The 15,691-nt window shown below is 39.0% G+C and overlaps 1 protein-coding gene across 1 annotated transcript in view; it reads left to right on the forward strand.

Moving 5' to 3' along the window:
- MYO3B (myosin IIIB) overlaps positions 1-15,691 on the forward strand; it is a 630,862-nt gene that overhangs the window by 317,790 nt on the left and 297,381 nt on the right. Inside the window, exon 23 of the mRNA XM_072615711.1 lies at positions 12,917-12,996. Within this exon, the coding sequence (XP_072471812.1) occupies positions 12,917-12,996 (80 nt within the window). The remainder of the gene's footprint in view (positions 1-12,916; positions 12,997-15,691) is intronic.

Raw genomic sequence — 15,691 nt, forward strand, 5'->3', positions numbered from 1 at the left:
TTGCTTGATTTGGAAATTAATTAAAATCATATATTTATTCTGGAAATTGTACCGTAGCTATTCAGATTAGTGCAGCTGCACGAATCCACGAGCTGAAAGAGATATAAAATCCAAATTTATTTTGAATCTATAAGAAATCAGACCATGGGAACCCACAAATATTCCTAAAAACTGAACTTTCAACCTGTAATTTTACATTAACCCTTCAAATCCATCAAGTTCACTTTCTTTTGCGGCATTATCCTTGTGATTCTGGTGTGGGGTATCCTCATTGAAACTTTCTTGGCTAGTGGGGATTTTGTGAACTAATAAAATGTGTGTGGTCCCAAGTTCTCTGAGGTACTCAGCTGTCCTGCTGTGGGGTTGAAAGAAGTGCCTCAGCCCCTGAGCATCAATGCCAAGTCAGAAGAATTGTCCTCCAGCAGTTCAGTTCAGAGTTCTCTTACATGCATCCTTTCTATGTCCTGTCCCAGCTAGGCTTGTAAGAGTCCCTCACGTGACTAGTGCTTTCTGTGGCATTTTGCTTAATACTTTGTTGAGCATCTTGTTGACCCCTAGAGGGCAGCTGTAATGTCCTGAATGTGGAAAGAGCTGGGAATGAAGGACATGGTTGAGTCACAGAATTCTAGAGCTGGGAAGGTTCCCTAGAGATCCTTTAGTTCAGGGCTTCTTAACCAAAGGTTGTTGAACATTTTTTTCATTGTATAACTTTTTAAAAATTTTATTTATTTTTAATTTATGGAATAAAGTATTTCCATAACATAGTATAATAAAAAATTGATTACACATGAAACTGCAAATCTATTATATACAGCTTGCTATTCCTTTTAAATATATAATAGTTATCATGTAAATTTCTTTTTTGCTTCTCTCCCCGGCCCCTAGACATGACTACTGTTAGACACAAGTGTGTGTGTGTGTGTGTGTGTGTGTGTGTGTGTGTGTGTGTAAACTAATTCTATATATCCTTCTAGTTATCAGTTCTTTCTCTGGATGAGATAATGTCTTCTTCCATATATCCTTTGTACTTAATTTGATTTTTAAAAATATATTTTGATAACCATATTTTGACATAATTGGTTTCCTTTGTAATCCTATGTATCTTATGCTTTTAAAAACATTATTCTGAGAAGAGGACCAAAGGTTTCGCTAGGTTGACAAACAGATCCAGAACATGGGAAAGGTGAAGGACCCCTGATTTAGTCCAGTGCTTATTTTACAAGTGAGACCTAGAAGGCCCAGTGTGACAGCACTAGAACCCAGTAATTAGGCCATGCTCTTTTCACAGTCTCCTTGTCAATGGATATCACTTCCCTCCAGCTTGCCCATATCCACTTAGAAAAATTCTGACAACACCTCAATTAGATTGGTTCTGGACTAAGTTGCATATCAGATGGGGATAGAGCGATTCCAGAAGATTGGGCACAAATCAGGAGATTCTTTCCTTGGCTGGAATCAGGACCTGTACAGGGAGACATTTCAGTTATCCTTTCCACATTGTGACTTTCCTAATCATGGTTTCAATGTATCCTAGGTTGGCATAAGAAATTAAATGGTTCCGTCAGTGGTTCCTTCGGACCAGAGAAGAGCAGACAAAATTCAGATCTCTTCTCTGGTACAAAGGAAGGACCAAAAAATTTTATGTGGAGTTTCCGGATCAAGGGGGTGCCATTCGCCTACCTACGCCCCCTCTTTGCAATGTGGAAGGGATAACTGTACTGTTGATGGAGGCTTTCAGTGACAGACAAACCCTGGGAGTATTCACAGGGGCCCCGTCTGGATTTTTGGTGAGACTGTTTTTGGAGGTGAATGGAAAGACCCAGTTCTGGGTATTCACTAGTATTTAGTGACTGTTTACTATCTGTTTGTTCTGTGCTGAGGAAACAACCTGTTTGACTCCTGAACTAACCTGCAAGTGTGTTCAAAGGACCAAACAGAAAAACTTCTCTTTCTTTCCTTTCTGTTGCCATGAGGATTAAGAACTCTCTGAGTTCTGGAGAGGGCCAGTGGGGAGGGAAGGACTGCCTTTCTCCTCGAACCAGGCCTACCTAGGGGTACAGGGCCTCCCAGGCAAGTGCACTATCCCTCTTTTCTCCATTGAGGCTTTTTATGTAGGTATCTAGGTAGTGCAATGGATAGAGCTCTGGGCCTAGAAGCAGGGATGGGGAACCTACAGCCTTGAAGCAACATGTGGTCCTCTAGGTCCTCAAGTATAGACCTTTGACTGAATTCAAATTTCACAGAACAAATCTCCTTAATTAAAGGATTTGTTCTGTAAAACTTGGACTCAGTCCAAAGGCTGCACCTGAGGACCAAGAAGGCCACATGTGGTCTCGAGGCCACAGATCCTCCTCTTCTCACTCCCTCCCCCACCCCTACCCCCTACCAGAGTCAGAAAAACCTAAGTTCAATATTTGATTAGAGATGCTACTTGTGTAAATGCAATAAAGTCATGTTGCACCATTTCTTTGCCTGATTTTTCTCAACTGTAAAAGGGATGTATAGGTAGCACCTACCTCCCAGGATTGTTGTGAGAATCAAATGAGATCATATTTCTAAAGCATTTAATGTGGTACCTGGCATATAGTAGGACCTTAATAAAAGTTTGCTCCCTTCCTGCCTTGTATAAACTCCTAATTCTGTCTCAGGAGCCAAGCCAAAAGGCAATTTCCTCACCGCACAGCAAGTAGACAGGAAATAGTATGCTCTGGAGTGGGATACCAGGACCCTCCATTCCACATCAATATTTATAAACTTCCAAAAGCAGGCTCATCAAATTTCTATGTGGGTCTTCTGTGCGTATTCCCTAGCCTGAGCTCTCATTGGTCAATTCCTCATTACATTAGAACTGCCTACCCACTTAGGGCTTCCTAAGTTGGACTAAGGACCAACCTGAGTTCAGGGCATGGATAGAATAACTATACATTCTCCCCTTTCCATCTCAGACAGCTTCAGACTCCCTTCTTGAAGGTCCTAGGTTGTAGAGACAGCTATGAGTACCTTACATTTATTAGCACTGAATCCCTGATGTGTCAAATTTCCATTTCATTAAATAGTGCCAGCTCCCTTTCTGAATAAGCATTGCCATTTTTCCTGAGTTGTTACACTACTCTCATTTTCTTTTTTTGAATACATCTAGAAATACATAACAAAGTGCCTTTGAAGAGGCACTCTTGAAATAGTCATTCCATTAAAGGGGGAAAAAAGTCAGTATGTATGAATGTTGCATTTCTGTATTTGACTGAACAAGATTTTCCTTACTTAGTTTTGGGAACTCAAGGGAAAGGACTTAGAAACAGTTAGATCTGGATTCAATTCATACCTCAAATACTTAACTGTATAGCTGATTTTGGTAAGTGCATAGCTGATTTTGGCAAATTTGAACCCTCTGTGCCCCACTTTCCTCATTTTAAAATGAAGAGGGAAGGATTGATGGCCTCTACAATTATGTCTTCTCATGGAAGGTGACTATATTACAACTAGCACGAAATAAGACATGACTATTCAAAATAGAAAGAATGGTCTACGGAGACTCAAGAAATATGCACCTTAACTTCTGTAGGGATACAGAACGGCACAGAACAAAATAAAGACACAAGCAAAAAAACAAACATGGAGCTCTCTCCTCACATATGAATGAACAGGAGTGATGACAGAAATGTCACAGAGGGGCTTTTTGTGGGTAGAAGAGATTAGCTTGTGCTTAGTTCCTGAGGGTAGAACTAGGAACAATGAGTGGAAGATGGAAAGAGGGAAATTTAAGCTTTATATATAGGGGGAAATATAATAGTATAATAATATACATATATATAAAACATAGCAGTATAATAACAATTGATAATTAGATACTGGTTAATATAATTAGTAATTAATAATTAGGATTAATAAACCAATTATTAGAATTAATAATATTATAATTAACTGATAATCAGAGCTATCCCAAAGTGGAATGGGCTGCCTTAGGACGCAATAGATTCCACTTTACAAGAGTGTATCATATCATGGGATCACCAGTCTAGAACTAGGAGGGACCTCAGGGACTATCTGACCCAACCTTCTAATTTTACAGATTAAAAAACTTGGGTCATAGATTTAGAGCTAGAAAGTATGTTAGAAATCATTTGATCCAGCTTCTTATTTTGAGGAGCCTGAAGTTGAGAGATTATACAGGTGGCAAGTAGCATCATAAGGTATGAGAATAGATTCTCTGCCTTTTTCATGATAACATTTTCCTTCATTTTTCTTTACTGATTCATATGACCTTGCCCTTTGCTGCTGCTGTGTCACATAAACTAAGGAGGCCTGGGGAGAGAAGACCAACTCTCTAGCAGCCTTGAGTTCTTTAACTACGTAGGAAAGCCTCAACCCCAGGAAGGTGGGCTAACAAATGATTGTACAGATTTATCCTCTTCTAGCGAAGAATAGGAGGAGCTTATCAGAAAGATGGGCTGCTTGACTTCACAATGACCTCAAATTATTTTCCTACATTATTGGGGGGATGCCTTGACACAGGGTGATGTTTAAAGTTTGAGCCACTTTGGTTGTGCCAGGGAAATGTGGCACACTAGAGGGGAAAGCATGCTTGACTCTGTGTACTTTGCTTCAAATCCTTTCTGTATTCTTTGTTATATCTAATTAATAGTTCTATATATAGATAAGAGCTAGAAACAAGTCAAGTTCAGGTGTTCCCAGAGCAAACCCTAGGTTGGGGCATAAAACATTGAGTTATTATTGAGAAATCTTGAAGACTGAACTCAGTTGATGTGAATTCATACACATTTGGTAGAAGGACACAAGTTATATTTATAAGGCATTATTAAGAGACTTATTTAAAATTAGGAAGTCAATGAAGTGTGATGTAATGGAAAGAACTATAAGTAAAGGGACTTAGGTTCTAGTATAAAATCTGTTCCTAACTTGCTGTTTGAACTAGGCCATGTGGCTGGTACTCAATGACTTCATCTATAAAATTAGTAGTTTGAACAAGATGATCTCTGAGGCCCCTTCCAGCTCTCACATGGTATGATTTAAGATATATTATATACCTTTGTTGGATAGTCTTTCTTTTATGAAAAATGTCTTAATATAACTAGATGTAGTATTAGCTTGGATTTGTATAAATGCGTTCAAATTAAAAAAAAAGCAACCCTGAATCAAAACTGACATGGTGAAATGAAAATTTAGGTTACCTTTTTTGAGGAAAAAGAGAGGGTTTGATGTATTTCCCACATGACTGGATTTCAGAGAAAAATAAGACTCAATGTATAAAGAGGAAAGTATCTTGAAGACTATTCCTGATTTCATTAAAATACAAAAGAGTCAGAAATCTGTATAGGGTGAAACTTATCCTTCCACATGTTCCCATCTCAGTTTTCAAATTAGAGGGCAAAGATTTGTAGCATGGAATTTCTTCCTCTATATTATCCTTTACATGAAAATAAAGTAGGGAGAAAAGTTGCCTGTCTTATGTGTTTGACATTCATAATTGTTTGAAAGCAAAGCATTAAGTTCAATAGATCATAGGATATATAGAACTGGAAAGGATCTTGGAGACATTTTGTTCAGCCTTGTTATTTTAGAGATGAGGAAACTGAGGCCATGAAGAGGAAACTTTGGGCCATGAAACTGTGACCCAAATACACATGGATAGGGAGCAGTAGAGCTGTCACTTTCAAGCTCAACTTGTCTTTCTTCTAAATTCTTAACCCTGCCCCTCTATTCTCCAAGACTAGTCTAGTGTCCTAGGCCTCACCCTTCACACTCTCAGTGATACCCAGATCCTAGACAGAATGAGACACAAAACCCTGCATCACAGAATGTTGAAGCTGAAAGACTTCAGAGGTCATCTTGTAGGCTAACTATGCCTAGTTCCTTCTACTGATCCCCATATGGTATGATCTTGTCAGTGGAGAACAAACCCCAAACCTCAAAAAAAGTTTCTAGACAGAATTTTATTGTTATTTGGCAGAGGAGAGAGCTGGAAAAAAAAAAACAAAACAGGGCTCCTGAGTCTCTGTGAGTTTTACATTATGTAGAGTTCACACAAGGGTGTAAGCAGAGTGGCCATTTCCAAAAAGGAAATGAGTTTCTAAAAATGATAGTTTCCAGATATTGGTTGTTTATGTACACCAGCAGATAAGTATAGATATTCAATAAAACTTGGTGGAAGCCAAAACGCAAGTGTTAAAGGAAGACTCCAGGCCCAAAAAGAGAGACCGTAAAATGAAATAGGGTTCAATCACAGATTACAAAGCATTAATTGTCTGAGAAACGGCTTGCAGGAAAGAGTCCTGCAAGGGAGCAGAGAGGGAGAAAGAATTCTCAGCTGCTCAAGGGGAATGGGAAAAGGGTGAGATAATATAATTTTTAGAGGCTTTTAGGCAAGAAGATTGAGGAATGGGGGAGTTGAGGGGAGGGGAACAAATGCCTGTAGACACAGAAAGCCAGCATGTTTAGAAAGTCCTGAGTAAGGTCTTGAGTCTACAGCTGCTGCTCAAGGTTGCTCTTGAGCTAGAGGTTACTCACAAAGAATCACCGGAATGTCAAGCCAGCTCTGAGCCTCAGAAATCCTTCTAATCGATTGGTTGTTGTGTAGCTCCATAGTCCTGCTCCCCTGTGAAGAATGGAAGTTCTAACATGTAGTCTAGTCATTACAGAGCCCACATTTGAATTAGCTATTGGGAAAACCAAAGACCTGAGTGGGTGGACCCAAAATAAGTGATTTAGGTGGATCTAAGAGCTGAGTGAACCCAAAACAGGACCTGAGTGGGGTTCAAGCGTTTCTTGAAGTGATCTAGGGTCAGAAAATTGACATTTCCCATTCTGAGTTAAATAATATCTGGTCACAAAAGGCTAAGCTCAAACAATATTAATAAATAATAAATTATTAAATATTTTTCCCATAATCTCCTTTCAAATCAGATATTTGTAAAGCTCTTAGCACAATGCCTGATACCTAGTAGGTATTCAATAAAAGCTTGTTTCCTTCCCTGTCCTCTTCCCTTTATCATCTTGGTTGCCTCTGGATTTTTTCCCCTATTATCAGTGTGTCCCTAAAATGGGAAGTCTAGAACTGAATACAATACACCAGATATGATCAGACCAGGACATATACCTTTCCTAGTCGTGGACACTATACTTCTCAGTGTAAATTAAGATCATATTAGGTTTTTTTGGCTGATTTAAAAGAGTTTCCAGGTAACTCTTGTTAAAAAGCAAATACCTCACTTAGGTTAATAAATTAGTAAACAAGCAGCTAGAAGCTCAGTGGTTAGAGCACTGGTCCTGTAGCCGAGAGGACCTGAGTTCAAATTTGACCTCAGACACTTACTAGCTGTGTGACCCTGGGCAAGTCACTCACCCCAATTGTCTCCCACCTACCTTCCCCCAAATCAGTAAACATGCATTTATTAAGCATTAACTGTGGGTCAGGCACAATGTTAAGCACTGGTAATACAAAGAAAAGCAAAAAGAACCTTGCCCTCAAAAAACTTCCGTTCTACTGGGGTCTGGGAAGGGGGAGAAGAAAGCACACGAGTGATTAGGTATCTGGGTATAAGTAGGTAGGACTGGAATTGAGTTGTGAAAGAATCCAGGGAAACTAAGAAGTAGAGACCAAGAGAAAGAGCCTTTCAGCTTTGGGAACATGCTGGGCAAAAAAAGAGATAAGAAATGGAGTGTCAAATTTGAGTAATTATGGGTAGGCCAGTGTAGCTGGATCATAGACACACATGAATGTGAAACAGAATGTAAAAAGATTGGAAAGTCAGCATGGTTCCAGGCTATAAAAAGTATTAAATGCCCAACAGAGGAGTTTCTTTTTTTTCCAATATATTTTTATTTATTTCATGAAATATTTCCCAGTTACATGCTAAAAAATTTTAACATTGATTTTTTGAGATTTTAACTTTCAGATTCTTTCTCTTTTTGTTGTCCCCTCATCCTCCTTGAGAAGGTAAACAATATGATATTGATTATACACATGAAATCACACAAAATATTTCCACATTAGCCATTTGCAAAAGACAAAAAAAAGGAAGTTTAAAAAGTATGCTTCAGTCTGCACTCAGACTTCATCAGTTCTCTCTCTGGAGGTGGATGGTAGTTTTCATCATGAGTCCTTTGGAATTGTCCAATGGAATCCATTGTCTGAATCAGAGCAGCTAAGTCCTTCACATCCTCATAATATCGCTATTACTGTATAACATGTTCTCCAAATAGAGGAGTTTATCTTTTATACTTGATCTGGGTGGATTAATACATTCAATAAGTTAATTAAGGGTTAACAAGATAGCCTAGGATTAGTTTGTCGGAATGATGGAGCCCCAGGGACCCAGAAATTTTCGTGGAAGAGGCTGCTTAATGTCGTTATAATAGGTCAAATCAGGGGCATGTAGAGTGGGAAGGTGTGGGAATAGGATGGCAGCATTGAGGGCACTGAACATCTGGATCAAGGGCAAAAAATGGGAAGAGAATTATGTAAAAGGGGGCACCCATTTTGCCTATTCCATGCTTTTTGTGCCTAGAGTAATATTGGGCTATTGGTGGTCCTGACTCAGGGTGCCTATGGCAATTAATGTAATTGAGTCAAAGGTTATCCCATCATCATGCCTTTTCTGCAAGGACAACATGGGCTCCAGCATGTTCTGACAACAGCATCTAATGGCTTTTATTTCCTTCTGGGCACCTTGAATTTGCTTGGATGGACCTTGATGTTATCCATGAACATTCCCTGGGCTTTCTTGAACATATGGCAGTCCATGTGTCTGTCATGTTATTCTTCCCTGGCTAGACAGGGCATGGAGAGTAAGTTAAGTTTTAATACCCAGGTCTATCTTTACCTAGATCTTTCTGAAGATAATGTGTATAATAATGACAGACTGAAAAATTTAGATTTTATAAATTGATGCTGTACATAAAAGGAAGAAAAAAATTCTTTTTTGGTGATGGAGGAAGCATAATGCAATAAAGGGCTCTGAGTGAAAATAAAAGAGAGATCTGGGAGCAAGCTGACTCACTGTTTACAGAACAGGGAAGAGAAACTTTATTACCTCCTGTGAAACATCCTGGTTTTTTAGATGGAAGGCTGTTTGCAGGGCCAAGGATCTGTTTGCTAGTTTTAATGGCTTAGAAAGCAAGGAGTGGTGAGTTACTGTTCTTTTAAAAAGTAATGTTTTGAGACCATCGGATCACAAATCTTTAAAGCTCTGATTTATATTCAGCCTGGGAAAATTCAGTGAAAATATTTGTTTCAGTTTAGCTGAAGCAGGAATTCTACAGGTAGCGCCAAGAGTGTTAAAGGAAACACAAATAAAAACTGTTAAGGACACTTAGAAAGAGACACTTAGAAAGGTGCAGCCAGTGAGAGATAACAGTGGCCAGACAGTGTCTACCGTTGGTAGATTGGTTCCCATTCGATGTGGAGAGATTTCCCCCAGCATAACGAGTAACCCCCTACAAAGGATTTCGAGAAGACAAGGATGAATTGCAATCAGCAGGGTTGGAGCAAGTATGCATATCCCTGAAATTACACATCCTCAGAGAGGAGGTAAGAGTCATGTTTGAGGCTTTAGTGAGGCTTGAACCTTCTCCAAAAGAAAATAAAGGAAAAATGATCTGTTCTGAAAAGACAGTGGCAATGTTTCTAAATCCCCTCCCCTGCTAAACCAGGCTGAAAAGAGAAGGGCTCATCCCTTCCCACCTCCTTTTACTCTTTTCCTTCCTCCTACCCCTCCCAGCACAAAACCACAGCTCCTCCCATTAAAATGAATTCCCCACATTCTTAGTTTGGCACTGGACAGTGGGCCACTTTCAAGCCCTCAGTTACAATTGTAATCACCTCCTGCCAGCTATTAACATTCATTCCCCAGTCTTAGGTAAACTTCCTTTGTGTTGGGAGAAAAACTGAAGATTGCAGGGCAGATTCTAACACCATCTAGCCCAGTCACGTTGGATAAATGTAAAAGTTTTGCCATATTTTGAAGCTATTTTAAATTGCCTTAATGGACCAAATATGAAACAGATTCATTTTGGTAGGCTAAGAATGTGATGGTTTGATAGGAGCAAACTGTAGTATATTGCTTTTTAAAATGTAATATATGGTTCTTCCTATGCAAGAAAAAAAATCCAACTTTCCATAAAAACCACATTGTAATAGCCATAATGTAATTAAGTTTGAAATTAGAACATTCTCTGCAATATCACAGAGACCACAAATAAGTAGACTGCTTAAAAGGACTGATGGCAGAGATGGTGGAAGATGAGATGATAAACTTGGTTTTTAAAATTAATTAGAAGCTATTTAATAATAACATTTATTAAATTGTTACATACATTTAAATAGCATGTAGAAAAAACGTGTTTTACATCTCAGTCACAAGATTTAGAGCTGAAAAGTCTTAGAAATCATCTAGTCCAGGAATTCTTGACCTTTTTTTGCGACCTGAATCCTTCTGGCCTGGGGGATTCCAGGCAAGGCCATGAATCCCTTCTCAGAGTGTTTTCAGGTGCACAAAACAAAATGCAAAGGATTGTAAAGGAAACCAGAAGTTAGTGAAAATTATGATATATTTTTCCCCACCCAAGTTCCCATACCCTTTGAAATCTATCCACAAACCCTTTGGTAATTCATGGACCCGGCGGTGAAGAAATCCAGATGCTAGGGACCCAGGGGGTTCCTAATGTGAACTCTAAAATATATGTATGTATTATATATATGTACATATATGCATATATATACATATATTTCAAATACATATTTCAAAATAATTGGTTTCCTTTGTAATCTTACGTATTTTGTTTTACACCTTTAGAAACACTTTTCTGAGAAGGGGTCCATGTACTACCAAACAGATTCATGATTCAGAAAAAGTTTAAGAACTCTAATCTGATCCCTTTATTTTACCTACTCTATTTCCCCTCTCGGGAAACTGAGGCACAGAGAGGTTAATTGATTTTCCCAAGATCACACAGGGAGTGGGGAACAAAGCTAACAGAATTCAAATGCTTTTTCCTTCCAGCCTTGCGGTAGACATTTCAAGTATTATTATTCCTATTTCAAAAATGAAGAACCTGAGACTTCAAAAAATCTTATTCAAGGCCACAAACTTAGTTAAGTGTCAGAGGCAGGATTCACTTTCAGTTTTAGGTTACTTCTCCTAAGCCTTTGAATTTTTTTATATTGAAAAATAGCTTCGTAATACTGCTAGTTTATTGGCATTTTTCTTTTATATTTTTATTATTTTACTTAGTTATATATTTTTTTATAGCTAGAAGTCTTCAAAAGGGGGAAATTTCCCTTTTCCCTTTATGGGTTAAATTTTTCTTTTCAGTAACAAGTAACAAATTACCTTCCAAACAGAAACTTGTCCTAAAACCCTAAAACCTGCAGAGGGCAGTAGAGACAGGCTAAGATCTACATTTGAATTCTGAAATAGGACTCAGGATCTTGCCCCAGTCCTTTCTGTTAAATGGGGATTGGTACAGAGATTGTGAGTGGTACTTTCTTGAAAATAGATGGAAATCCTCTGAAGCAAGAAATCACCCCCTTTTAAATGTGCCAGCTGAGATTGTCTCAGACTGTTTCTTCCTTTTCTCATTAATTTGGTAGCACAGAGATTGCCAGGGGTTCTTTGCAGTTAGAATGCAGCTTCTATCTCCACTCAGGTCCCTTATAGGTTATAAATTCTTTTAAATGCTTTTTGACTTCTGTTTTCTTTCCTGTGCATTCTTTAGTGGTTACCATTAAGGGAGACTCAGAAGGGCATTTTGGAGCAATGAACCATCTCTAAACGGAAATCGCCAGATAGAGTGTTGATGCTAACAGGCTGCTTAACATTTAAAAGAAGTGTGAACACTTTATTTACATTTAAATTAAAATGGAAACTTATTTATGTGTTATGTTTCTGAAAGGTGTGGGGTGCTTCTGCTGGGACCTATTGTTTATTCATTCTGTAAATCCTTTGAAATGTGTTAAAATGCTTCCCCCTCATTATAAAAAAAAAAAACAAAACCCTGCCACCCCTGGATTAGGACTTTGATGTCACCAATCCTTCTTCAAAGGGTTCTTTCAGTGCTATTAATCACAGTTTAGCCTCTGAAGACACAGCCAGAGAAAACATTTGGACATCTTGTGCTAGACTTGCTAAAACTTTGAAATCTTCAGTGTCTCGCACATGCAAAATTCACAGCGGTGCCTCTCCGTGACAACTTTATTTTAAAACTATTGTCTTGAGCAGTCTTTATTTTCCAGAACAATTGCATGGTGTGACATCCCTTAGTATAAGGATCAGATCGAGTTTACAAACAAAAAGCCCAAAAGATATACTTCGGGTCTCTCAGTGCAGAGGGCAGTGATTTCCTAAGAGGCCTGCAAATTGTGAGAGGGGTCTCCTTACAATCTGGAGAAGTAAAAGTCACTAGGATTAGGCAAATCTGGGAGTTAAAAGTTCAAAGGGGAGATTGTTTTTATCATTTTTCTCATCTTTCATTAGCTTTAGGGCCAAGGATACCCTTCTGAGCACAGCACAGAACTGAAGGGATTTCATGGTATTAACTTCCTTCCTACTCTTTTATGGGGTGGGGGTGGGGGGGGGCAGGGATGACTGGGGACTTTTGAACAAATTTGAAGAGGTCCCAGAAAAGTAATCACACTTGCTGTCTCTTTTCAACGTCCCTGTCCTGACATCATCCTGAGAATCATAGAGCAGTGACAGTTTTTCATGTTCATCCCTTATTGCCACAACTATATTTTGGTCCCTCTTTGTTCTTGTGCATTTGTCTCTTATAATAGCTGAGCAATGCTGATGAACCTCTATCTATGTCCTCATTTTTTTCCAGTAATGGAGTATGATGGTCTTTCCAAAACGAGATAGCCTTTGTTTTTCATTCAACTTATGTTCCTTTTCATTCTCAATAGGTAACTTGGCCCAGGCAAGGGCAAGAGTGACAGCGGCATCTAAGTCTTTGCCTCCTCAACTCAGTGCTGGGAGAGTCAAGGTTAGTATCTATCATTCCCCCCAGTCTCCCAAACCAAACAGCCAAAGATGAGGGGAGCTTCAGATACATCAGGTTCGTGGAATCCATCTCCAGGCCAAACGTTGTACATGTTTCTCTAAAGGATGGAGGATTGCAACAGAGGGAGCCTGGTGAAGATGTTCAAAGAATAGCAAGGATGTGGTTGGGAAATGTGAGTTGTCTGTCACCGTGCCCTAGCTATCCTGCTGTCTGGAAGGATCACTTCTAGAAAAATAATAATGGTCCTTCATAAGTATTTAGTGCCAGTGGGTGAGAAGATCAAAGTATTTCCCCTTGCGTTAGCAAGGTGATCTTCCCAACCAAAAGAGACATCTATAAAAGAGAGTCAACAGTAGACAGTTTTCTGGGGACGGAAACCAAGCTTTATTGAAAATATTCCTGCCCAAGCTAAGGGCGTCTTATTTATAACATTATTTCAGTAACAACACAGAACCAGCATATTGATAAAATGGCTATGACTTCCACTGTATTTTAGCTTAAGAAGGAAATAAATAGAAAGATCTTAATTAAGATATTGGAGAATATAGATTTAATGATGGCAAGTTTCTTCACTTAGGCTCAAAAACCTATCTCTCTACATAAATATTCTCCCTGGGCTGTATGGTTTTGAATTGTTTGGGCTCCATGATATCTAAAGAATCAAAGTGACCCAAAAGTAATGGAGAAGTAATGGTAGACAAGAAGAATGAACCATATTTCCAGTGATGAGCTTTGGTAAAGTCAGAGAAGGAGAAATCAGGGAAGAAAATGTATAACTGATAAAGGAGGTGAACCAGAAGATGTGAAGAGGAAAGTGAAAATTCAGTAACACTGAAAAAGACAGAAATCCTTCTCTTCTCATCTGCCCCCCTCTCATTCCACCCCAGGTGACACAGGATAAAGTTGTCCAGAAATACATTGAAAAGCATTGATAAAAATGTAATTTCATAGGTTATATCTTAGATTAGTCACAAGTTGAACAGAAAGATTTTTTAATAGGGCATAGACAATTTAGAAAAATAGTGTGGTAGAGAGGGTCAGTCTCAAAGTCAAGAAGACCTGGGATCAAGTCCTATCTTTGACATGTACCAAGGGTAAGTTATTTAGCTTTTGTGTCTCAGGCTGCTTATTAGAGGCAGTGGATAGGAGATTCCATACTAGGAAGTACCCCACACTGATGACATCACATATCTGGACTCTTTCCATTCCCCCCCCCCCAAAAAAGATAAATCTTGGTGAATAAAGTAAAAATCCTTGAGGAAAGATCTTATCAGGCAGGGAATGAATGTTTTGGCATTTGAGGCTACAAAATATTTATCATTTATTTGAACTAGAAAATCCCAAAGAAAATGATAGAGAAGTCTAAATCCTTTTTGGGTTGTTTTCTGTGTTCTTTTGTGGGGTTTGTGTGTGTGTGTGTGTGTGTGTGTGTGTGTGTGTGTGTGTGTGTGTGTGTGTTCTTTTCTGGGACTTTCCTCCTTGGGCAACTTGCCTAAGGTCATACAACGAGTAAGTATCTGAGGTTAGATTTGAACTCAGATCCTTCTGACCCCAGGGGCAGTGCTCTATCTAGGGGCAGTGCCACCTAGCTGCCCCAAGGGCAAGTTTATATTTCAGTAAAGAAAGCTTTTAAATAATGCTGTGCTTTCTGGCCCTCGAACTGCAGGAGTTGGCCCAAAATGCATAGAAGAGGCATCAGTATTCACAAAATGGCCCACCAGTCTTCATAGAATTTAGAGTTAGGAACAACAATAGATATTATTTAGTACAACTTCCTTGTGTTACAGAGGAGAAAACCAAGGACCAGAAATGGTAAGTGATTTGCTGAAGATCATCTAGGTAGAAAATGACAAAGTCAAGATTCTCTGGTCTTTTGACTCCACATCCCCACTCTTCTTCCAACTAACATTTCCGTTCTCTTCTTTTCTGAGAAAGAAGTATAATCTACATAGGGTGCTAACAGATCAACAAGGAGGCTTGTTTACTTGCCAAGGCTGTGTATCTATAATGCAGCTTCTAAAGCCACGGTCTGACCAGTTTTCAGGTTAATAAGTCTGGCCTATAGATGTGTCTGACATACTTTGTTTCCTGGGCAAAAATCATGTTTGTTCAGCTCCAAACCAAGTGGGGCTTTAATCTAAGAATGATAGAATGAAAGAATTGGAAGGGATCTTAGAGGTCATTTTTTTTAGACCCTTACATTTATGGATAAGGAAACTAAAAGTCCACCAAGATTTGCTCAGGATCACACAGCTAGTTAGTGGCATAACCAGGAGGAGAATTCAGGTCTCTTGACTCCCAAGTTTAGGTCTCTTTCCTTTATTTTCTGCTTCCTCTGGGTCAGATAGTAGCTTAATTCAGTATTTCAGTTTTCTAAGCTCCCTGGAATTGGATATTTGGAAATTAGAGCTATCCCAAAGTGGATTGGGATACCTGAGTAGATAGAGGGTGGACCGCACAGGAAGTCTAAAAGCAAAATCTGGATGACCACTTTTTGGATATGTTATGAAAGGAATGCTTTTTATGGCCATGTTGGACTAGACAGTCTTTGAGGTCCCTTCCAACTCTTAAAATTCAGGTCTCATAGAAAATACTATCTCTGTATATTCAGGGCTGGGAGTGGGGGGTGGGAGGAATCACTGCTTTATTTCATAGTTCCCAGTTTTCCATTCTTGCT

Source organism: Notamacropus eugenii, chromosome 5, assembly GCF_028372415.1.
Source record: "Notamacropus eugenii isolate mMacEug1 chromosome 5, mMacEug1.pri_v2, whole genome shotgun sequence".
NCBI lineage: Eukaryota > Metazoa > Chordata > Mammalia > Diprotodontia > Macropodidae > Notamacropus > Notamacropus eugenii.